This window comes from Mytilus galloprovincialis, chromosome 9 (genome assembly GCF_965363235.1).
Source record: "Mytilus galloprovincialis chromosome 9, xbMytGall1.hap1.1, whole genome shotgun sequence".
Classification (NCBI taxonomy): domain Eukaryota; kingdom Metazoa; phylum Mollusca; class Bivalvia; order Mytilida; family Mytilidae; genus Mytilus; species Mytilus galloprovincialis.
In genome coordinates this window covers 42,445,930-42,470,655 of record NC_134846.1, presented here as the reverse complement: position 1 = coordinate 42,470,655, position 24,726 = coordinate 42,445,930, and the positions used below count along the sequence as shown (strand labels likewise).

Genomic DNA, 24,726 nt, shown 5'->3' with positions numbered 1-24,726 from the left:
GCTGACCAAATACATGTATATGTAGTCATTCTGTTCAGTAGTACCTAAGAAACATATTACCATAATAATTGTTTGACAAACAGGCAGATGATTAAGGTAAATGCTATACAAGCAATTATAATCTGTTTCCATTGAACAGTTTATATAATTTCCAAATTTTAAGAACAATAGTTGCCATGTTCATGCAATACCTGTTAAATTCATAATTTTTCACAAGTTTCAATGGACTTTATCAAACATACATATTTAGAATCCAATAAAAGGAATCTTCAGGAAAAGCAAATATATTTGTGACATGAAGTTCATCTTTGTCTTTTGGTCTTTATGACAACCATATAACATCTCAATATTTTACATTGTTTTGATTGTTGTAGGAGCAGATAACACATATATACAGTCATACAATACTGCTAAGCTCACAACAACACTTTTATAAGTAAACTACAACTTTGTAATAATCCCAATCTACGGACAATGATTGGTCTTTTTTGTTAATGTTTATTTTTTTGAGTTTTTTTTTTGTTTGTTTTTAGTTTTTTCTGTCTTGAATGCTGTTATTACAATTTCTGTAATAAATGTATTAGATAACACTATACTGCATCATCAAAATCATGGCACTCTCCTTTACTTAAGATTTCCTTAAAAATCCACAACAAATTTTATTTCTGAACTGGTAATCATTGAATAACTAGTCAAAGAATTCAAAAATGAAAATATTCAACTTGAGCTTCAACAAACATGCAATATTATAAATTTTAAAATTTATTGAATTAGTTCTTCAGCTTTTTACTTTGAGTCTTTCATAGAAATAGAGTAAAAAATGCAAGGAACTATACTTTTCTATCCATTCTCAATTTCTTTTAATGCAGCATCATCAAAAATGTCTTGACAACACCCATTGATGCATGACATTCAGGTGTGAAATTATCTGATTTATTTACGATCGGAAATTATCTGTTTTTATTTTACTGAGAAATCACAGTATTTCATTACAAACAACGTCATAAATCAAAATAATGGCCAATGTACTTAATGGTTTTCTTCAAAATTATTACAACAAGAATTGATGACTTTAGCTATACCATGCACAACAGAAATGAAGGAGAACATTTAATTTAATCACTAACTTTTAATTTTCAACTTAAAGACAGACATTAAATAACACAGAAAACAGATAATCAACTTACTAATGCTCCAAAAAAATAATACAATTGATCACATTTTGCTTCAGTTTTTTATAGATATGTGTAATTTACTTATGTTTCAAAAAAATAGTACATTATGCTTCAGTTGTCAGTTTTTCTATGGATTAGTGTAATTTACTAATGTATCAAAAACAATATAATATATCACATTTTACTTTAGTCTTTCAATAGATATGTGTAATCTTACTAATGTTCCAAAAAAATAATACAATTGATCACATTTTGCTTCAATTTCTTAGTTTTTCTATAGATTATTGTAACTGCATCAGAAGATTTTTCAAGAGGCGAGCTTCATAAGTAACTGTATTCTTCCCAGGATGCATAGGTTCTGCTTCCAATGGTTGTTCAATGACAGCTTTCACGTCTTTTCCATACACTGAAAAGATAAAAGACATTTCTAAAAATAATTTTCCATAAACTAAAAAAAAATCTAACTGACTGCAAAAATTATTTCTATGTCATAAAAAAAAACAAAAACAAAACAAAACAAAACAAAACAAAACAAAAAAGTGGTTATTGATTGGCAATGGGACAACTCTCCATCAGAGACCAACTTACCTAGAAGTTAACAGCCTTCAACAATGAGAATAAACAGCTGCGCCATGAGCGCATGATACGCTTGACGTCTTGTGTGGAAGTTTTATGCAATAATCATAAATAGTTTCCATATATAACATAACATAATAATAACCATATATTCTTTTTGAGACAAGGCGGGACATGTGATACCCCCCACCTTGTTTTTTTTTACAAAAACCTAAATATCACTAAAATAAAATTTCGAATCAAAACCAAAAAGTATACTGATCTTAAGATTAATATAACAAAGAAGTGGAGTAAAGTTTTAAGCAATAATCATAAATTGTTTTTGAGATACGGCACAACATGTAAAAAATACCCTCCCTCTTTTTTACAAAATACTAAATTACTCAAAAATGAAATTTTGAATCATTACCAAAAAGTATACAGATCTTTAGATTAATATAACAAAGACAATTGTAAAGTTTTAAGCAATAATCATAAATCGTTTCTGAGATATGGCGCGACATGTAAAAAAACCCTCCCCCTTTTTTACAAAATACTCAATAACTTAAAAATGAAATTTTGAATCATCACCAAAAAGTATACAGATCTTTAGATTAATATAACAAAGACATGTGTAAAGTTTTAAGCAATAATCATAAATCATTTTTGATATATGGCGCGACATGTAAAAAACCCCTCCCCCTTTTTTACAAAATAATCAATAACTAAAAAATAAAACTTTGAATCATCACCAAAAAGTATACAGATATTAAGATTAATATAACTAAGAAGTGTTTAAAGTTTTAAGCCATAATCAAGAATCTTTTTTGAGATACGGTGCGACATGTGAAATACACCCCGCTGTTTTAGTTACAAAGTGCTGTAACTCAAAAAGTTTTAATCTTATTTTCACCAAAAAGTATACAGATCATTTGACCATCACAAGAAACAACGAACTTAAGTTTCATGAAATTTGGATAAGTCGTTCTCAAGTTACGGTGCGACATGTTTACGCCAGGCAGACAGACGGACGGACACCAGACATTTGTATACCATAATACATCCCGTCAAAATTTTTGACGGGCATATAAAAACCATCCCACATAGAAATCTATTTTTAAAAGGCCTTGAGAGGCCCTTAAATGAAAATGGCCTCATTTCTGAAGAAAAAATGTACAGCAACAAACATAGAACATTTCAAATGTTGAAAGTACAAAAAGGTCAATAAAAATTGTGAACATTTAAAACGTCTACAATCCATTTATATATCATTCATCAGCCTTATTGTAAATACTATATATCGATAGATCAGTGCTATTTTTATTTATATGCCCCACCTACGATAGTAGAGGGCATTATGTTTTCCGGTCTGTGAGTCTGTTCGTCCTTCCGTCCATCTGTTCATCCAGCTTCAGGTTAAAGTTTTTGGTCAAGGTAGTTTTTGATGAAGTTAAAGTCCAATCAACTTGAAACTCAGTACACATGTGCCCTATGATATGATCTTTCTAATTAGAATTTTGACCCCAATTTCACGGTTCACTGAACATAGAAAATGATAGTGCAAATTTCAGGTTAAAGTTTTTGGTCAAGGTAGTTATTAATGAAGTTGAAGTCCAATCAACTTAAATCTTAGTATACATTGTTCCCTGTGGTATGATCTTTCTAATCTAAATGCCAAATTAGAGTTTTTGCCCCAATTGCACGGTCCCCTTAACACAGAAAATGATCAGTGCGAGTGGGGCATCCGTGTACTATGGACACATTCTTGTTTTAACTTGTGCTGATGTATTTGGTAAACTCAATTTAATTCTATGGGTATTTGTTTATAAAAATTTAATGTTAAGTTTTTGCCTGAACTGATTTGAACAGAATGATGAGTCTCATTTGCAACAAAGAATTGATATTTTTCTTTCTAGACTTCTTCAATATCAAAGTCAACCGAGATTTGTTATTCTCATAAAACTGAAAATACACATGATACAGAGTAATTAATTTTGGATAAATGATAAATTTCTCCCGTGCTAAAATTAATAAAATGTTGTATTCTGATATTGGTTTTTTTTTTTCATTACAGAACTAAAGGAAAGTATTATTCAAAATGCATTTCTATTATCAATGGGTTTGTTTTTCAAAAAGAAAAAGATTTAGAATCAAAATGGAGAAATTCAAATATTGTGGTGTTTAATTCCCCCTCAGCATCCTTGGCTATTTCATGGCAGCCAGTTTATATTGATGGAGAGAAGAGTACCAAGAGAAAAACATCAAACTTTGACGCAAAACCTGGCAATTCTAGCCAGATAAGATCAGGGTTAAATAAGAGGGGTTTTAATTCACAACCTTGGTATTGATAAAGCTAGTGGTCAATTTGCCTTTTCAGAATCTAATGCATTCTAGGTAATATTTTCAAAAGTTTACACCAATGACTTGACATTAATTTCATATTGGCGTATCAACATTAAAATTACCCATAGTCTTTCTGTAACGGTCTTTTTAGATGAACTATTTAGACCAAGTAGTCACCAGAAGATTGAAAAAGAGTTAATTAAAAACTAAATTTAGTTGATAACTTGTTCCCTTACACATAAAATGTACCTTGATGGCTAACAAGGCACACATAAAAATTTGTCAGAACTTTTGTAAATTTTTTTTAAAGTAAACTATAGCAGAGGGATGCACCAACTTAATATTCAAGTAAGACAGGTCTTTTTCTGACAATATTATTTGACAAATAAACATTAGCTTGTACTGCATTACATGTAACAGTATTCATTCACAAAATTTTAAACAAATTAAGTCATCTTGCAAGGCTCCAAATTTTTGGGAAAATTAAGTGTTAACCCCCAAAACCGGTTTGGCCACAACATAAAAATTTCAATTTTATCTACAATTTTCACAGTGTGTATATGTTAAGTATTGTTATGAAATGGGGGTCCTTTGAAATGGAACTTGTTTTCCCTAAAATTGTATGATGATGTTGTTAAAACCTTACCGTTAATTGACTATTCCTATTATATATTTCTTGTTAACTATGTTTGTTAACTTTTTATTATTCTTGTCTATGTTTTTACAATCGGTACAGCTGTGAATTGTTTACTTTAAATGACGTACAACACAATGACGTCATAACCTATTTTTGTTATGACGTCGGCTCTGGATTTGGTAATTTAGATGAAATAAATTGGTAAACCAAATCGTAGATTGGTTTACCTAAGTATAAATATGGTGAAGAAAACGGATAAGACTTCAGTACGACTTTACCCTGGGCAAGTAACACACGCTAATTCCAAGCGATTTAAATATATACATGTACCGAAACCATTTACCAGACTAAGTAGTAACCAGACTACTTCCATGTAATGTGGGCTTGTTAATTCTGTAACAAGTTGCATTTAGAAAATAACTTCTTGAGAGAAACGTTATCTTTTGACATTGAATTTGATTTACCATTGGCCGATAACCAAACTAAACTTTCGAGGTATTTATATTTCCGCTATCCATTTTCTTTACGATATTCTAATAAAGTAAGGTATTTATTTGTTAGACTAGAATACTGTTAAGTTATATACTATTTGTATGAATTGTAGATATTTAACACATCTTAAAGTTAATACAAGTTGATTTTTATTTAACGAGTCTGTTATTCTTACAAAAACCTAAACAGAACCAAACTAAGATCTACCAGAATACCACTAAGTACCACAAAACCTACACAGAACCAACCTTAGATCTACCGGAATACCGCAAAGTACCACGATACCAGAGTACCATGCTACCAAAGAAGGGTTGCCAGTTATAACTTTAGTTCATATATACTTATACATTGTTATAAAACACATTAAGGTTACACATTTATAGTTTAACATCAAAGCCTGACCGCTTGGTTTTCGTTACAGTATGTTTAAATGAACATAAGTTCCCATAGAGTAGGACTATACTCATTATAGGTTGAAAAATATGGGCAAAGTTTAGATATTTCTGTAGTGTCATATATTTTGACTTTAGTGGAACCTTAAAAGAACAATAATGTGTAGATTTTCAACAAAAATACACGTCCCCACATACAATGTATTCATTTTTTAAAAAACTATTTAGGAATTTAAGAAAGCCCCTTCTCACAATTTACTTATAAAATTCAATCCTAAATTTGGAATTGCATGATATAAACTGCATTTAAGCAAAGTATAACAAAAATCTATATTTGTTTATAGGTCACTACTACCTTAGGGCCTTTATTTAGCCATAATGCTTAAATTTTTCTCTTACGTAAAAATAATTTATATGTCATACTGACTTTTATCGAGAATAAATATCATATTTGTCCCCAAGGTTTGTCATATTTCATAATGATAAAGATAGAATTCAAATTAAAATGTCATATTTTTGTATATCTATGACAATACTTGAAGCTTTATTAAATGAAAAATCTTACTAATTGGAATAAAGCAATCAATTTCTACCTCTGAGTAAAATATAAAATGCAGCCTTAATAATGTCAAAGCATGTTCTGACATTAAAAGAAATAAACAGAAAATGATATAACATCTTATCGTTTCAACATCTTTTTTATTATGAAAAACTCTTCAGTTATAAAATTGAGAAAGGAAATATGGATTTTTCAAAGCAACAACAACCCGACCATAGAGCAGACAACAGCCGAAGGCCACCAAGGGTTCTTCAATGTAGCGAGAAACTCCTGGCGTCCTTCAGCTGGCCCCTTAAAAAATATGTATACTAGTACAGTGATAATGAATGTCATACTAAACTCCGAATTACACACAAGAAACTAAATTTAAAAATCATACAAGACTAACAAAGGCCAGAGGCTCCTGACTTGGGACAGGTTCAAAATTGCGGCAGGGTTAAACATGTTTGTGAGATCTGGTTTTGGTTGATTTTATAATTGCTTTTTTTTTTTCAAATTTTAATGAATTATAATAAAAGTTTTAAATGATTCTTTTGTCTAAGGTCTCAAACAGTTAATTGGTTTATGTAATTTTACCTCAGATTCAAATGAAAGTCTTGATAGGGATCCTTTATAATTTTAAAAGCCATTTTTCTTTATTTCATATGAATTTTTCAAATTTATTCTCTTTTCTTTCAATTCCAGAACCCCATTATACTCTATTCTTTGTTCTAACTTTTCTCTATTCTTAATTCTTTGGCAATTCATCCTATACTTTTTTTTACATTCATTCTATAGTTCTTTAAATTGTGGGGTTTTGATTATAATAAAGAGTAAAGTTCATGCATGTGCATGAGAAGAAAAAAAAGAATGTTTAAGTATTCAACATTAAAATCAACCCACAAGGTTTAGTCCTCTGCTAACGTGAGCACCAAGAAATGGACTCGCCAACACTGTTATAAAAACGATAATATTTCACTTACTTTCACAACATTCCAGGAATCCAATGCACTCTTGTACGACTTGGTCCTTCATCATAATCATATGCTTAGCCATGTTTTCTATGAGAGACAGGAAACATCTCTTGGCATAGTACCATGTGTCTGTACCTAACTTCTTGTTATAAGGTTCCAAACTCTTGATCACTCTAGATATACCAAACTCATAATTTCCTTTGGCACAATATAATGTTCTGAAATATAAAAAAAAGTTTTTCAATAGAAAAATAAAAAGATGTGGAATGATTGCTGATGAGACAATTCACCACCAGTGACCAACTGATAAAGTTGCTACCATCTATAGGTCATTTTATGGCCTTCAATGATGAACGATTACTTGAAGGGGACATCTTATATCAAATGTTACTTATATAGTTGGGGGATTAAACATGTTTTATGTGATGTCAGCCCTCCCCCTTTACCTCTAGCCAATGCAGAATATACAAATACACAGCAATACCCACAGTAAAACTAAGTTTAGAAGAAGTCGGAGGAATGTCATCTAAAAAGAAGTATATTTACACAGAAGGGAAAACAACCAAAGCAGTAAACCACCATACTAGATTAAACTGTCTAATCTTTTGATTTTGTACATTTCGAATAATTATAGTCATAATTATTACAAAAAAAAACATTTATATTTCAAAACTACAAAAAAGTGGAACTTTCTAGATCTACACAAGAATTAAAAGGTTTTTCTATTGATGGTATTTACTTCAAATGTAATTTTATTACAAACAGAAAAGTATTGAAAACTATGAAAACTGCTAATATTGTGATGTCTCATATGTAACAAAAAACTTATCAATATTACCCCAACACAGAAAGATCTGTTAAAATTTAAATAACCTAAATTGACAAAACTGGAATAATTCAAATGTTAACTACTGATTAACTTGTCAAACTTTTCTAACAAAATGTAGAACGACACAGAGTCATGTGTGTAATCAATTGTATAAAACCAACACCAAACTTAATCAGTTGATTAATTCTGTACTCATTCAAGGTTTAAAGAATTAAAGAGAATTTTAATTAAGGTTGTATTGATCCGTTTTCCCTAGATGTAATCAACTCTGATCAATACCAGTTTTGCGCCATATAAATAACACAATTAAGACAATGCTACTGTGAATAGATGTTTTGCTGTATCAGAGAGATCTCTCTATATAAATCAGTTTGATATATGCACTTTTAAATATCACACACTAACTTGTTAGATATGTGATAATCAATAATTGCTTTCTCTCTTGTCATTTTCAGGATTATTTTTTTGAAATCATTCTTTTAATAAAAAAGTAAAACAAAAAAAAATAAACTCCAAGATAAATTCAAAGAGGTTGAAGTCAGTAACAAATAACAAAATCAAATGTTATCAAATAGCAGAACCAATGGAAACAACAATTAATTTATTATAGAAAACCATTGTTCCTTAATAAATCTAACTGGTCAAATGCTACTGAATGCTCCAATACTGACTGTTATGTCAATCTACCTTATATAAAGTCATGGAAATATAAAGTCATGTAGTTGATAAAAAGTTTTTTTTAAAAAGCCTTCAACACTATTTTGAGTTGCTAAAATGCAGACAAATCAGTTTTCTTTCCTTCAAAAACTTTTAATAATAAAATACATATTTACAATTGTATGCAAAATTGTTCACAATATCTTAAAAGTCTAGTATAATATTTGGCATCACAATTTAAATAATATGGCAAAATTGATTTGATCCATGATGGCAAAAGGTTATTCAGAAACAGATCTAGGATCATTGTGAGCAAATTCAGCTAAATACCCAAAAGTGTAAATATGTCTATTTTAGGCAGTAAAAAACTCTCAAAGGATCAGATATTGGAATAAAAAACTAAATAAGAAGTATTAATCCAGAAATTGAATCAAAAGTAAACAATCATGACATGAAAATGCTCTGTACATTTCCAGCAGGAGTTATTATGCAAATATATGCAAATTAAAGAAGGAAAATATAGTTTGATATCTATCAGTATGAAAAAAACATCAAATATAAACTGATGAAATTGATTAAGACTTGATGTCAGATATGACAAATGTTATTTACACAAAAATGTCAGCTTGAGTCTGAACAGGTCCATTAACAGATTAAATATTTGTCTGTTATGCCATCAATTAATTCTGATCGGAATTGAAACAATTTTACCCATTACCTTTCTCTTTATGGTCTATAAATGTAATCAGCTTGTACAACAAAATAGAAAAGCATTTAATACTCTATCAAACAGCTAAAATAATTGTGTTTTTTGTTAACCAAACACATCAGGAGATTGATTTGATTGCAGTCTCGTCGTCTGCACAAGATTTACAGACAAGATAAGGTGAACAGTATCTATGTTATTTTAAAAAATGACTATATTAAGCTGTTTCATTTATGTATTTTATTTACAAAATGAGATGCTTATGACAATGATAAACTGATCTGATTATACTGTAGATTAGTCAACAAAAGTAGTAAACTGATGTTCAAATCTAATAAAGGAGGCATCCAATCCTTATTTGTTACATTTATAAAATTGAGAATAGTGACTGGGAAAGAGCTCAACCAAGGGGCAAAAAAAAGCTCAAGGCCACCAATGGTGGTCAATTAGGTTTACAAATACAGTCGAACCTCGTTGTGTCGAACTCGGTTGTGTCGAAAACTCGGATGAGTCGAAGTAATTTCTCGGTCCCGGCATAATTCCAGTTTGATCAATGTTTTTTAACCTCTGATGAGTCTAACTCGGATGATTCGAATTCTCGGTTAAGTCGAGGTAATCCTTAAGTCCCATCGATGTAAAATAGATGTAAATTGACCCCGATGTCTTGAAGTTCAAAATTTAAAAGAAAATCGAAAGAAATAAAAACTTTAAAAATAAAATTCATAACCATTAACCATTAGAATAAGAACACTAATTAAAAGGATTAAAATATTTTATTAATTATTATGAGTCAGTCTTTTTAATCTATGAACACTGTTCACATTCTTTAAAGATTAGTTATCACAATATTTTCGCGATGATTCCATAATTCAAAGTGACTGACCTTTGTAAATATTTGTGTATTGATTTTATTTGTGAATGTTGTGTGTTGAATCTAAGAAATACGGAACATAAATACACAATGATATATTATCATATCGAAAAAAGCACAATGATCAATAAACATGCATCTAGTTTACAGAAATCACATATTGGTATTTCATAAATTTCAAATATATGACGTCACACTTGACCTCCGATGAGTCGAACCTCGGATGAGTCGAATACTTTCGTCTGGTCCCTTCGACTTCGACACAACGAGGTTCGACTGTATTCATTTTAGCTGCTTCACAAAATTGTTTTTCATAAAAGCAATATGGTATGTTTTACCATGAGAGGTTTATTGAGCTTTCAATGAGGTCATATTATTTAAACTAGCTTGTTTTTTTAATGATTAAGATTATAACACAAAGTTGACTGCTGAATTTTTGCCATTTTTACCTGTTATTTCTGTTTGTTTTGTTCATGCATCGGTGTCACTATGATAGAATTTGATGCAACTGTCATACCAGTGAGAGGTTTAGCTAGCTATAGAACCAGGTTCAATCAACCATTTTCTACACAAGAAAATGCCTGTACCAAGTCACGGTTATGACAGTTGTTATCCTATTGGTTTGAGCTTTTGATTGTGCAATTTGATTAGGGACTTTCCGTTTTGAATTTTCCGTGGAGTCCAGTATTTTTGTGATTTTACTTTTCATTAAAGCCAAGAACTATTTGGTTTAGAAAGAAATCAGTTTTATTATTATTGAATTCTGCAACACTGAATTTTAGTTTTCAATCAATGCTGTAAAATGTAAAAATCTGAAAATTGTACTAAAGCTACCTCTCCATGAGGTGTGAGGCTGTATATATGTACCTACCCTATGACAAGATTGACTATACAAAGATGGAAAATCTTTTTCTCAGGATCATCATAAGCAACTTGTTCTTCTTCCTTTTCAATCTTTCTCATCAAATCTTCAGCCTATAGAGGAAATATATTTTAATTGCTTATTTTGTAATAAACATCTCTTCACATTAATAAAGATAATGAGGTATCAATCTCACTGCACTAGGGCAGGTGTGCATTTTAAGAACTTGAGCTCACTTTACTACAGTGATGCTCTTAGTTAAAGTTCTGTCTAAACCAACCAGACATCCCTGTTGACAATTTAGAGCTTAATACACCTTTTCCTATTTACCTTCTATCTAAGACATCATAGAATGCAAATGAGACAACAACACAACAATGCAAAAATCAAAAAACAAAATCCGGTCAGTTTAAATTTCACAGGAAAAAATGTCTGATCTATAATCCATAATCATATTTTGTATGATTTCTATGTGTCTGATGTCACATAATCTGGAGTCAAATCTTGTAGAAAAAAATATACATGTAGCTATATGGACTAGTGAAGGGTGGTGATCTTTTTTCTAGTCTCAAGAGATGGTTTCCGAGCAACATAAAGATTAAACCAATACCATTAAACGTCATTTCATGCAAATAAACTATAAATCAACTTAATGATATAAATTCAGCAACCTTTTCTTTCTAGTACAATATCATGATCATGCTAATTTATCATTTTCTAATGTAAATACTTTATTGACTGAATCTGACTTACCTCTTCATTCTGACTTGTCATGATGTAGGATACACACAAGTTGGCAAGAACAATAGCACTAACATTCAGTATCTGTAAACATACAAACAAATAAAATATTCAATAAATGAACAATATTTATACACTGAGAAAGTATCTTATATTTCTATTTTTCTAAATGAATAATGACATTCGAAAAACTCAAATTTTGGACAAATATCTATAGTGCTTTTTATCTTTTCATGAAGTTTAAAATAGATTTATTACTTTTTTTAGTAAATTATGTGTTATTGAAGTCATCTTATATATTTTTTAAAGGCTTCAGTCTTATGAAAGCATGAGATGCAGTCCCATTTTAGGCTGTGACGATGACTTGCTTCTAAGATGTGCCTGCTTAAATAATTAAACCTTGTTTAATAAGAAGTTGCCTGTCACTACGTGCCCTGTTTTTAATAAGTTTTTATTTTTTTTCAATAAAAGCCAATACATATACTTTTATTGTCTATAAAAAGCAAAATGTTCAAAAATCTTACATTGTCATAATTCTTTTTAACGATCGGCTCATAGAATCCAGCAGCTTCCTTATATTTATTCTCTTGCATAAAGAGGACGTGAGCGACATTCAACTTCCACACATCATGCTCGTTACAGAACTCAACAGATTTACGGAATATCTTTTCCAAATGTGGATAATTCTCCATGTCCCAGTAAATCTTGGCCTGTTGCATCAAGACTGGGATATATCTGTAAGAAAAAAACCAGTGAGATTAACTACAAATACGATCAAAAAATGTACAAAACTAAAGGGTAAGCAAACTTATTACTGAAACAACGGCAGACAACTGTTGGTCAAAAGAGGAAAAAAGACCAATATAAGTAACAATTTCATGATAGGAATACTTATTGGTTGAGAGTTGTCTCATTGGCAATCATACCACAACCCCTTGTTTTTTTTTAAAGATTTAGACTTTCCAAGTGATGACTTACACTTTACAATCAAAATTACTTGGTTTGTGATCTCTTTTGTGATAAAGCTTACACGTCTACTCAATTTTGAACTCTGATTAATAGTTGTCTATTTGGCAATCCTACCACATCTCCTTATTTTTATATCTTGAATCGGTATAACTTCAAATTCTGGCTGCTTTACACAAGATAATGTACTGTAGAATAAGAGTTAATTACTGCTTTGAGCATAAATTCTGTCAATAATTTCTTTTCATCACAAAAGTCAAAATAGTTCAAATGAGAAAAAGAATGCAGATCATTAGGAAATATCCTTAGAGTAAAAGCAAGTCAAACTTTAGAAATATCAGAGATAAATTTTTTTTCTGGAAAATATATAAATAAGAATGATTGATGATATTTGACAGAACTCATAGGACTGGCCCTTGGAGACATATGAACTAAGAAGGTACAATGTATATAAGTCATCATATATGAATCATTCTATAACAGGAGAGTATTGATGGGGTTTACAGAATAGATTAATGGGCAAAACAGCGTCAATAACGGGAAAGAGAAAAAAATGCAATTCTCAAATATAAAGACGAGAGAAAGAGCAAAAAATAAATGATAGAAACAAGAGTGCACACGCTGAAATGTCTCGCCTTCTATACTAATCATTGATATTATGTTGATAGTCCTAAGTATAAAGCTAAGCTTTATTACAACTGTCACATAAACTTAACATTAACCAAGATAACTAAACAAAGACCAATGAACCTTGAAAAAGAGGTCCAGGTCAGATGAACCATGCCAGGCAGACAGGTACAGCTAATAATGCTTCTATACAACATAAATAGTTGACACATTACTTATAGTTTAAGAAAAATAGACCAAAACACAAAAACTTAACACTGTGCAATGAACCGTGAAAATGAGGTCACGGTTAAATAAAACCTGCTCGACTGACATAAAGATCATAAAATATTTCCATACACCAAATATAGTTGACCTATGGCATATAGCATTAGATAAAAAGACCAAAACTCAAAAACTTAACTTTGACCACTGAACCATGAAAATGAGGTCAAGGTCACATGACATCTGCCCGCTAGACATGTACACTTAACAATCATTCCATACAACAAATATAGTAGACCTATTGCATATGGTATGAGAAAAACAGACCAAAACACAAAAATTTAACTATAACCACTGAACCATGACAATGAGGTCAAGGTCAGATGACACCTGCCAGTTGGACATGTACACCTTACAGTCCTTCCATACACCGAATATACTAGCCCTATTGCTTATAGTATCTGAGATATGGACTTGAACACCAAAACTTAACCTTGTTCACTGATCCATGAAATGAGGTCGAGGTCAAGTGAAAACTGTCTGACAGACACGAGGACCTTGCAAGGTACGCACATATCAAATATAGTTATCCTATTACTTATAATAAGAGAGAATTCAACATTACAAAAAATTTGAACTTTTTTTTCAAGTGGTCACTGAACCATGAAAATGAGGTCAAGGACATCGGACATGTATCTGACGGAAACTGCGTAACATGAAGCATCTATATACAAAGTATGAAGCATCCAGGTCTTCCACCTTCTAAAATATAAAGCTTTTAAGAAGTGAGCTAACGCCGCCGCCGTAGCCGCCGCCGGATCACTATCCCTATGTCGAGCTTTCTGCAACAAAAGTTGCAGGCTCAACAAAAATGGGTAAATAATGATTTAAAAATATTACAGAAATGAAGATCTCTTATCAAAAGCCTCTGAAAGGCTATACAATACATTTAGTTTCAATCTTTGCTAATGAATGCATGGTGCAACTATATGAATAACCAGGTGCTCCGCAGGGCGCAGCTTTATACGACCGCAGAGGTCGAACCCTGAACAGTTGGGGCAAGTATGGACAAAACATTCTAGCGTGATACAGCTCTGAATTTGGATTGTGATCAAATTTTTGACATTACATGGGTTTTTTTTACACAAAACAAATGTCAAGATTTTACAAATTTTACAATAAAAGATTTCTTCTTCAAACTTTTTAAATCTAAAATTAAATAGTTGGCACAGCATAGGTTTCTGACACAGAATGAATGTGGTCTAATGAACTTAAAAGTTTGTTTTTGCCTTTTAGCAATTCACTATGCTGTTGAATATTAATCCTCTCAAAAAAATGTTTGAAGAAATTTTCTTTTTATTTATGAAATCTGAAATGAGAAAAATTTAACCCCCCCCCCTTTTTTCCAAAACTGATATCAATTCAAATTTCTAATGGAGTTTGCAACAATAACTACTCTTTTAAATACATCATAAAATATTAAAATGTAAAATAAAGTGCTTGTTATCACTGAATGGTAAAGATTGGTTGGTAGTAAAAGTGAATATACATTGTTTATTGTATAAAACAATAAAAAAAACTTCATCAGCAACATTTTATATTGGCAAATTTCCAATGAAGTTATTTACATAAAGTAATGGGCAAATAAAAATAGAAAATGACATCATAGTCATGTCTGGCAAATGTCCAACATACATTATCTAAAAACATTTTAGATAAGATAAGGAAATAAGATGTAAAAAAACTGCTTGTTATCACTGAATGGTAAAGATTATTTTAATTTATCAGTTGGTAGTAAAAAGTGAATATACATTGTATATTGTATATAACAAAGATTTAAGTTGATTCTGGACAAAGAAAGATAACCCCAATTAAAAAAAAATCTTGCTATTGCACAATATTTTGCAATTAGATATTTCTTGCTTACTATTCTGGACAAAGAAAGATAACTCTAATTAAAAAAAAATTTGCTATTTCACAATATTGTGCAATTAGATATTTCTTGCCATTGCGCAATACTGTGCAATTGAAAAGACTTGCTATTGCACAATACTTAATATAATAATTTTAGATCCTGATTTGGACCAACTTGAAAACTGGGCCCATAATAAAAAATCTAAGTACATTTTTGGATTCAGCATATATATCAAAGAACCCCAAGATTTCAATTTTTGTTAAAATCAGACTAAGTTTAATTTTGGACCCTTTGGACTTTAGTGTAGACCAATTTGAAAACAGTACCAAAAATGAAGAATCTACATACACAGTTAGATTTGGTATATCAAAGAACCCCATTTATTCAATTTTTGATGAAACCAAACAAAGTTTAATTTTGGAACCCGATTTGGACCAACTTGAAAACTGGGCCAATAATCAAGAATCTAAGTACATTTTTAGATTCAGCATATCAAAGAACCTAACTGATTGATTTTTTGTTAAAATCAAACTAAGTTTAATTTTGGACCCTTTGGACCTTAATGTAGACCAATTTGAAAACAGACCAAAAGTTAAGAATCTACATACACAGTCATGACAGTTAGATTCGGCATATCAAAGAACCCCAATTATTCAATTTTGATGAAATCAAACAAAGTTTAATTTTGGACCCTTTGGGCCCCTTATTCTGTTGGGACCAAAACTCCCAAAATCAAACCCAACCTTCCTTTTATGGTCATAAACCTTGTGTTTAAATTTCATAGATTTCTATTTACTTATACTAACGTTATGGTGCGAAAACCAAGAAAAATGCTTATTTGGGTCCCTTTTTGGCCCCTAATTCCTAAACTGTTGGGACCTAAACTCCCAAAATCAATACCAACCTTCCTTTTGTAGTCATTAACATTGTGTTTAAATTTCATTGATTTCTATTTACTTAAACTAATGTTATTGTGCGAAAACCAAGAATAATGCTTATTTGGGCCCTTTTTTGGCCCCTAATTCCTAAACTGTTGAGACCAAAACTCCCAAAATCAATCCCAACCGTTCTTTTGTGGTCATAAACCTTGTGTCAAAATTTCATAGATTTCTATTAACTTAAACTAAAGTTATAGTGCGAAAACCAAGAAAATGCTTATTTGGGCCCTTTTTGGCCCCTAATTCCTAAAATGTTGGGACCAAAACTCCCAAAATCAATACCAACCTTCCTTTTGTGGTCATAAACCTTGTGTTAAAATTTCATAGATTTCCATTCACTTTTACTAAAGTTAGAGTGCGAAAACTAAAAGTATTCGGACGCCGGACAACGACGACGACGACGACGACGACGACGACGCCGACGCCAACGTGATAGCAATATACGACGAAAATTTTTTCAAAATTTGCGGTCGTATAAAAAGAATGGTGCCACAATTGCCTTAAAGTTATTTTTGTAGATGGTGGTTTCATTGGAAATAATACCATGTCTCCTTATTTTTATATTTCTACATTTCGTTCTAAATCCAGAATCAACAGCAAATAAGTGAAATTATGCATAATCCAAAATTAAACATCTTTATAGTAGGACAAAATCTGGAATAACAATACCCAGATACATTAATTATCTTCAGTACAGATAATAAAGTCATAAAAAAGCCAAATGAGCAATCTACCAGCAATTTCTAGCTTTATCTATAAGCTTTGCTTATTTAAGGCATTACTAATCTATGGATTTTCTCATTCATATCCTTACACATGCTTAGGTAAGCATGGTTACAAAATTAGATTCTGGCCTTATCAAATAACAGAGAAACTAAAACTGGAAAAGATAATCTAACAAAACCAAACAAAGCTGAACCAAATTAACCACAAAACGTAATGATAAGAAATAATTTTCTGGCACCGATGTAAGGCAATCTTACAGATCAATATTTAGTTAATTAAACTACTTTCTAGTTTTCCCGTAAAAACTTGGTTTTGATAGACAAGTAAATACAATTTAATGCTTTAAAAACCTGGAGTCTGTCTCATAAAAAACTTAAGATTAAGATTAAGATTGTATTGTTCATAACTTACGGCCAATCTCAGTCGTAAAGTTTTTTTTGTGAAACCAATTCCTGCTATTAATACATGAATACAGGGATGTCAAAGAGAAAATATCCACCAAAGACAAAAAGCCTATGAAAATAATAGCTTTGCATCTAATATTAAGCTTCAGCAATTGGTCATGCAGTTAGACCAATACAGAATTTTAAACTTAAAAATAGGCAGCAGTTAGCAAATTGTGAAATACTCCACAGAAACATCAAATTGGCTAGTTAGGGCAAACTTGAAACATGTAAAGAAATTGGTCTAATTTTGACTTCTAGATTTCATTATGTTACACTTATGTTTATCAGTGCTGTTGATTTGTTGTCTCATTGAAAAGTAGACAGAATTTCCTAGTATTTAAAACAGTATGGCACCAAAATTTTTTTTTTAATATTTCAAATAACAAATTGCTTTTTTTTATTTGTTGGACTTTTTAGAAAATTAACAGGTCTACGCAATTTTAATCTTAAAAAATAAAGAAGAAATATTTTCACTAAAAAAAACTAACGCAAAGCAAAATTTTCAATTAAAAAAGACTCAATATTTTGACTTTAAAATAAAAGAAAATGAACATTTAATTTTTAGTAAACAATAACTATATTTCAAATCAGTTCTAAACTGGAAAAGCTATAGTTTTTCTGTAACCTTGTGGAATGGAAATGGTCCAGGTTGAACACAAATGAATTTCCTTTCTACCAATTACTGGTCAAATTGATTATTAGGTTTACAGAAAAAAAAACTCTCATTTAGCCTTCACTCTGGCAAATCTCCAGTCTCATGACTTTTCAAGTACAATCTGCATTGGCATGTAGCGCTAGAAGAATTTATTTGTATTGATAAAAGCTTTTTGTACAATTCCATTCCATCCTCAACAATGATTGCTTTATTGGATCTATTAAATTCTTAGATACTTTACAATATTCCTAACAGATAACTATAAAACTTATATCTTAGACTTGTAAAAGCCTTAGAATTATTGAGGTCCACAGCAGGGAATTAAATGTTTCAGGCAAATTTGATCACAAATATAACTGAAATGCTCCTATTTTAAAGCACATATATTCAGCATTTTTGTAAGAAAAATATAAAAGTTATATTAAGAAATACGAGCTGTGAAACCATTGCTCTTATGATCCTTGTGATATTTTTTTTTTGACAATCTTTGCACAAAGGAGTGTTAGTGTTACTGTTCAGCAGATTGAGTTATGTTTACATCCAACAGAAAACAACATCCTTCTTTAATAAAAAAGATGGAGGAATTTATATCAAGGGAGCAATAAAAAAAACAAAAAGACTTTTCGCAAAAAAATCCAAAGAAATTAATTTCCCTCCTAACCCTTCTTTAAAAACAAAGTTGAAAGTAAATGCACCAATGAAGCCATTAATAATACACAATACCACTAGTCATTCACCTTTAAAAAGAGATGTTTCCATAAAATGTTGACATAATAAGAGAAAATATCTCAATGGATAAGAAGAGATTGTTGTATGTCTTCAATAGTTCCAAACGTTACAAAATTTGAGTTCTGGTCAATCAGGTAAGGCAGATTACTAAAAAAACAATCAGGTCTATATTGCCATGTGAGCCTGTGTCTCTCACCTTGTCAGATCTATGTGCATATTCAACTAAGGACTCTCTTTAAAAGAACTCATTACAAAAATCTCTGTTTTGTTGATCCTGTATTGCTGATCATTTAGTTTCTTTCTATCTTCTAAAGTTTTTGCTCAAAACACAAAAGGGTACCGAAAAATCCTCATATAAGGGCAATCACTCCTATAGGCTATAAAGAATGACTACCTATACATGTATCAACAAAATTTGACTAGTAGTAGATCTTGCCTTGCTGATCATTTTTGTAATATCAAAGAATTACCTCTCCAGTGCCTCATCATATTCATTGACTGCCTTCTTTACAGATTCATCATCATGGTTCTGTCTCGCCTCTTGTACCTATAAAAAATAATCAGATTTCTTATAACAAATTACTGACAGAACATTACTCAATTTCCAATCCAAAAACAATCAAACTATCAAAGCTGTATAAGATTCTTATTAAACATTTAGCGTAGAATGCTGAGATGTGATTTCTTTTCATTAAAAAAGGAAATACAAGAAGTCTTGTGACATATTTTGTAATGATGTCCAAGCACCAAGTTTTAATAGTGTTAGCTGCATGGAGCTTGGAATATTGACAAATATTTATGGCTTTTAAGTCAGTATAAATATATAGGACTCAGAAGTAAAATCTTGTGACCCAAATTTTGAAATGATTTGTTTTTCTTTTCTTGACACCTTTCCTACTGAAATGTTTTCAAAAATTTCTTCACATACTTTACAATTTGTCAGAGCTAACAATAAGCTAGAATTACAATGTCACCATCATACTTGGCCATGCTCAACAACATGCCTTTGTGTTTAACCATATTTCTTCTGCATTAGAATCACTTTAATTTTTTTTATTTGAAGCATTACAATGAACAAAGTATGGGGTATTGAGAAATAAAATTATGGTTTAAAATGCAGGCAATTACAGGTGTAATGAAATGAATGTCATAGTGATGCCCAACTAAGACCCTTTTTAAATTTTACTAGCAATAACCAGTTCCCACCTCTCTACCCAGAATGCTTGCTAGAATACTTCATGTTAACTGCAAAACAAAATTATCTCTAAGATATCCCAAATCTTATTATGGTTCAGATTATGACACAAATTATAAGAACTACTAAATCTGATATAGAAAGACTTCAAATTAAAATTCATTTGTATTATATTATTGTAATTTTTAGAACCAAAGTAAAATTGCTATGATATTTCCTTGCATAAATTTTATTCTTAAGGAAGATTAGAGCCATGCAGGTGTCAAAAAAGAGGAAAAATGTGAAAATAAATCAAATTGTCAACTTTTAACTGAGAGAAAATAAACCACTTTAAAGTAATGATTAGCACAAGCTTTACTAACATGTCAACTTAATGTCAGCATTTTGTCAAAAGATAATAGCTTCAAACTTAATACAGAAATGCACTTAAGGTGGTACCAAACATCTAAACTAAAATTAATTTGGTTCGTTTAATTTTCATAAAATTTTGACAAAGTATTTACTTTGACCCTTTGACAAAAATATAAAAAATTCAAAAAATTTGAACCAACCGTTTTATCAGAAAAATTACACTGGTTATATAGCAGTTTGACAAGCACTTATTTTGATCATTGAGAAGCTTAATATTCCCTAAATGCAACGTAATTAAAACGTTTTGCTGATTTTACAGAGTTATCTCCCTGTAGTGTTAGGTACCACCTTTAGCTTGTGATGATCAATAAACATTTAACTCTGGAAATGCACGATATTCTGCAATATAAATCATTTAGCAATTTGTCCGACATAATTCCATAACCCTATAACTAGCCCTTTGGATCAATATTAAAGTTTTTTTGAGAAGGTCCTGGGTCTAATATAAGAAATTTTATAAAAATTGAAACATTATTTGGTCATTATATTTCACCCATATTAATTTTATAAAGTTCTCAATCTTTAGAAAAATAAAAGGCTTCTACAAAAGCTTTTAAATTTCATCCTTTTGCAGGAGTATAAAAAAGGTGAATATATCATGAGATAGATTCTCTTGGTTAACTTTCTCCATCAACACAAACAAGTTATAATTTAAACATATTTCAACCTGACCCGATTAATTCAATTAAGCTTTACACATAAATTTTAATACAAACAATTTACCGGAAATGAAATTTTGTTTAACATTGGATTATTATAATTTGAACATGCCACCAATACCTATTTTGGGTTTAGAAGCTTTTTTCAATTGAACAAACAAACATATTTCCTGGAACAGTTAAAAAGCAATTATTTAGTGTCTAAACCAGATTTGACATTAAGGATAAAGCATCAGTAGATTTATATCAATTTGCATATTTTTTTACATTTTTTGAGAGAAAAAAAATCATATGTAAATGTCATCTCGATTAATAATGTAATAAAATCAGAAAAGAAGTAACCTACAAAATCATAAAAAATCTATTTTGACCAATGAAGAAAGAAAATTCTCATAAATTTTTCAGCTTGTCATTAATCATTATCTTGAGTAATGAATTTTACATGAATTCAAACATGGTATCTCAGTGGGATAACTCTGGTGAGAACAATAGAAAAGTTACTCTTCTGCAAAAAAGTCAATAGGTAAGTTTACTTCGGTAATCATACTGATTAAAAGTTGTTCTGAGACCACAGGATAATACAATTAAACAAAAATTACAAATATAGGCATAAAAACTATTAATTTAAAGTCATAAGAAACCTCAAATTAAAAAAAATAATGCATATGTTTTTTTATACCTCAATGGATAGTTTTCATTATACAACTTATGGTATGTACATATACTTTTTTCTGAAGAAAATTCTTTAATTTGTTCATATTTAGAAGAAGTTTACTTTAAATATTTGCTTCCTTCCAGAAAATCGTGCACAGAAGACTTTATATTAAGTTTATGATGTTTGTATGCATTCCTTCCAGGAAGCAAATCCCCGAGATATTTTCTGTATGCAAAGTGACCTCAGTATGACCCAGCTCGTAAAAATCCGATGATCGCAATACGCATGGATGTCCTTAAAATAAACTATTATCTGATTGTACATGTTAAACATATGCTCAATATCCATGCTTTTTGTTGACTGTTGACAAACAGGTGACATTCGTTTAACTTCGGCTTCAAAACACGAACTTAAATTACCTGCCATATTTTCACAACAACACTGACCAATTGAAAAAAAATTGAAGATTTCGAAAATTATGCGAAAAAAATGATAAAATCGTGCACAGAAGACTTTATATTAAGTTTATGATGTTTGTATGCATTGGTTCAAGAATTGGAATAACACTATTTTATACCGGTCACTCGTTTCTTATGACTTTTAAAAATTAATTGGCTGATCGATTGTTGGTATTTTTAAAGCTACTTTCAGCACACTTAGCTACTTTACAGCAATGATTTTCTTGGTGGAAGAAATTCAGAAAGACAAAACATCCTACAAACGGAAAACTGGCAATCATGGTTAATTAAGATGAGTCAGGATTTAAAATCACAACCTCAGAGTTGACAAACTGCCATGATAAAACCAAGAGTACTGAAAGGGACATTAAACAGCATCAATCAATCACTTTGTATTTAAGAACTGGATTTTGACATTAAACTTATTTAAGTCAATGAAATAAATATAGGTCAGGGTGACCTCCTTCGAATGGAAAAATGTCACACAAACCTATATGATTTCAATAAATCTTTGTTAATAAAGCACTTTTAATTTGAATATTGAAATCTTTTTGTAATTCACGGAGTTAAATTATCAGCTTTTAATGCTCTTTGACGTTGTATTTGATATAGTTTTCCAACTGTTTTAATTTGAGGGCAACTGATGATTCTCATGTAGATGTGACATGCATCTGATGTACCAAATTATAGACCTGTTACATTTGATGAGTTTTACATGTTCTTAATGAATAGTTAGTTGTCAAATGCAAAATTATATCATAATCTGATCATTGGAAAAGCATGCCTAGAGTAGAAGTGATCAATACTTTCCATACATATCAAGCTCACTTTATCTGCTATAAATACTTTAGAAAACAATTATGATGTTGAACACATAGGGAGACGAGAAGATGGGATTTGGAGGGAAGATTATATTTCTACAGTTAGTACATAGTTCAATAATTATCTCCCTTGCACAAACAATAAATCAGTTGCATCATTCACAAATAATCAAACAAAATTTCTATTTTTGTAAATATGAAGAAAAAAAGAAAACCAAGGCAAATTGATTTTTTTTCCTCAGCACTAATATCTATATCCTTTTAACATGAAAACTATATGACAGTCTCTAATAATTCCCTTTTTTTGTGGTGAAAAAAACTATCATTTTGTGGTGAAAAAAACTATCATCACAATATAACTTTTAAGTCAAGGTATAAATGATAGGTAAGGTCACTTCAGTGGTAGACATATATGTGGGTATTCTTTACAAAACATTTGGTGGCAGGTCTCAGTGCTTGTTATTGTCAACATTTACTTACGGTGTCAATGACAATCTAGCCAAAAGAATGGAGGATGGGTTAAAGAATAATTACACCAAACTGGGCACAGAATAGTTATTGTGGTGGATTCATCTATTTTCATGGATTCAATTTTTGAGGAAAAAGGATATCTTATTCTGTGGTTTTGCCTAATTCTGCATACACGCTTATAGAGAATATATACTTCATTTATCTATGAAATCAACAACAAATTGTATCCAACGAATAGAAATGAATCCCCTGTAATTTCAGGACAAGTAAATGTTAACTTCTTCAAAAGGAGCTTTTAATGAGTCTTCTAGATTCTCATTCAAATAATACACAACCTAAGATATATTCTCATCCATTTTTTTTTAAAGTAAGATGGGCTTTATAAAGGAAGCACAGTTAGAAAATCATTTATGTGATTGAAAAGAAAATGCCCCCCCCCCCTTCCCCAACTAAATTTTGACAATTTTTTTTAATAATAATAAATATGACAACAACAGAAAAAAAATGGATAAGAATCTAGAAGTTGTAATTCTTTGGCCTTAAAAAGGTTTTATAGAAATATTAGTTTTGCTAACATTAAATGGGTGTGTAGTTAAAAAAAAACAGCATGTTAAAAGAGAAAAAAAATCAACATTTAAAATGTAAACATACACAAACATCCGTGCCATATTCAAAAGTCATATCAAAACAAACTGATACAGCAAAACCTGTCTTAGGTGACCACCTGTATAATGAACTTTAAAAGTGGTCACCATAGACAGGTATTTTGGAACAAAAGTTCATGCATGATGAAACATACAGTATCAAAGATTGTCTGAAATACTGATGTTCATTATGCAGAGGTTGGTCACTTAAGACAGGTTGACTGCATTACAACATGTGCGCTGTTCACCAGATAGCAGTACCGGTAAGCCAAAAAATATTCAAATACAAAAATTTCACTTCAAATAACAATCTTGAACACAACAACAAAATTTAGCATTGTTTGCAAATACATACTCCTTCTATCTATAAAACAAAATTCATGATCACAATGGCTAAAATTATGCAAAAACTATGCAAAAAATTTAGAAAAATC

The 24,726-nt window shown here is 30.5% G+C and overlaps 1 protein-coding gene across 1 annotated transcript in view; it reads right to left on the bottom strand.

Annotated features, from left to right (window-relative positions):
- Window positions 1-1,109: 1,109 nt before the first annotated feature.
- LOC143045031 (intraflagellar transport protein 70A-like) overlaps window positions 1,110-24,726 on the bottom strand; it is a 57,262-nt gene continuing 33,645 nt past the window's right edge. Inside the window, exons 11-16 of the mRNA XM_076217316.1 lie at window positions 19,449-19,525; window positions 12,297-12,507; window positions 11,785-11,856; window positions 11,041-11,144; window positions 7,116-7,324; window positions 1,110-1,581 (exon numbers count right to left, since the gene is read on the bottom strand). Of these exons, the coding sequence (XP_076073431.1) occupies window positions 1,457-1,581; window positions 7,116-7,324; window positions 11,041-11,144; window positions 11,785-11,856; window positions 12,297-12,507; window positions 19,449-19,525 (798 nt within the window). The 3' untranslated portion in view covers window positions 1,110-1,456. The remainder of the gene's footprint in view (window positions 1,582-7,115; window positions 7,325-11,040; window positions 11,145-11,784; window positions 11,857-12,296; window positions 12,508-19,448; window positions 19,526-24,726) is intronic.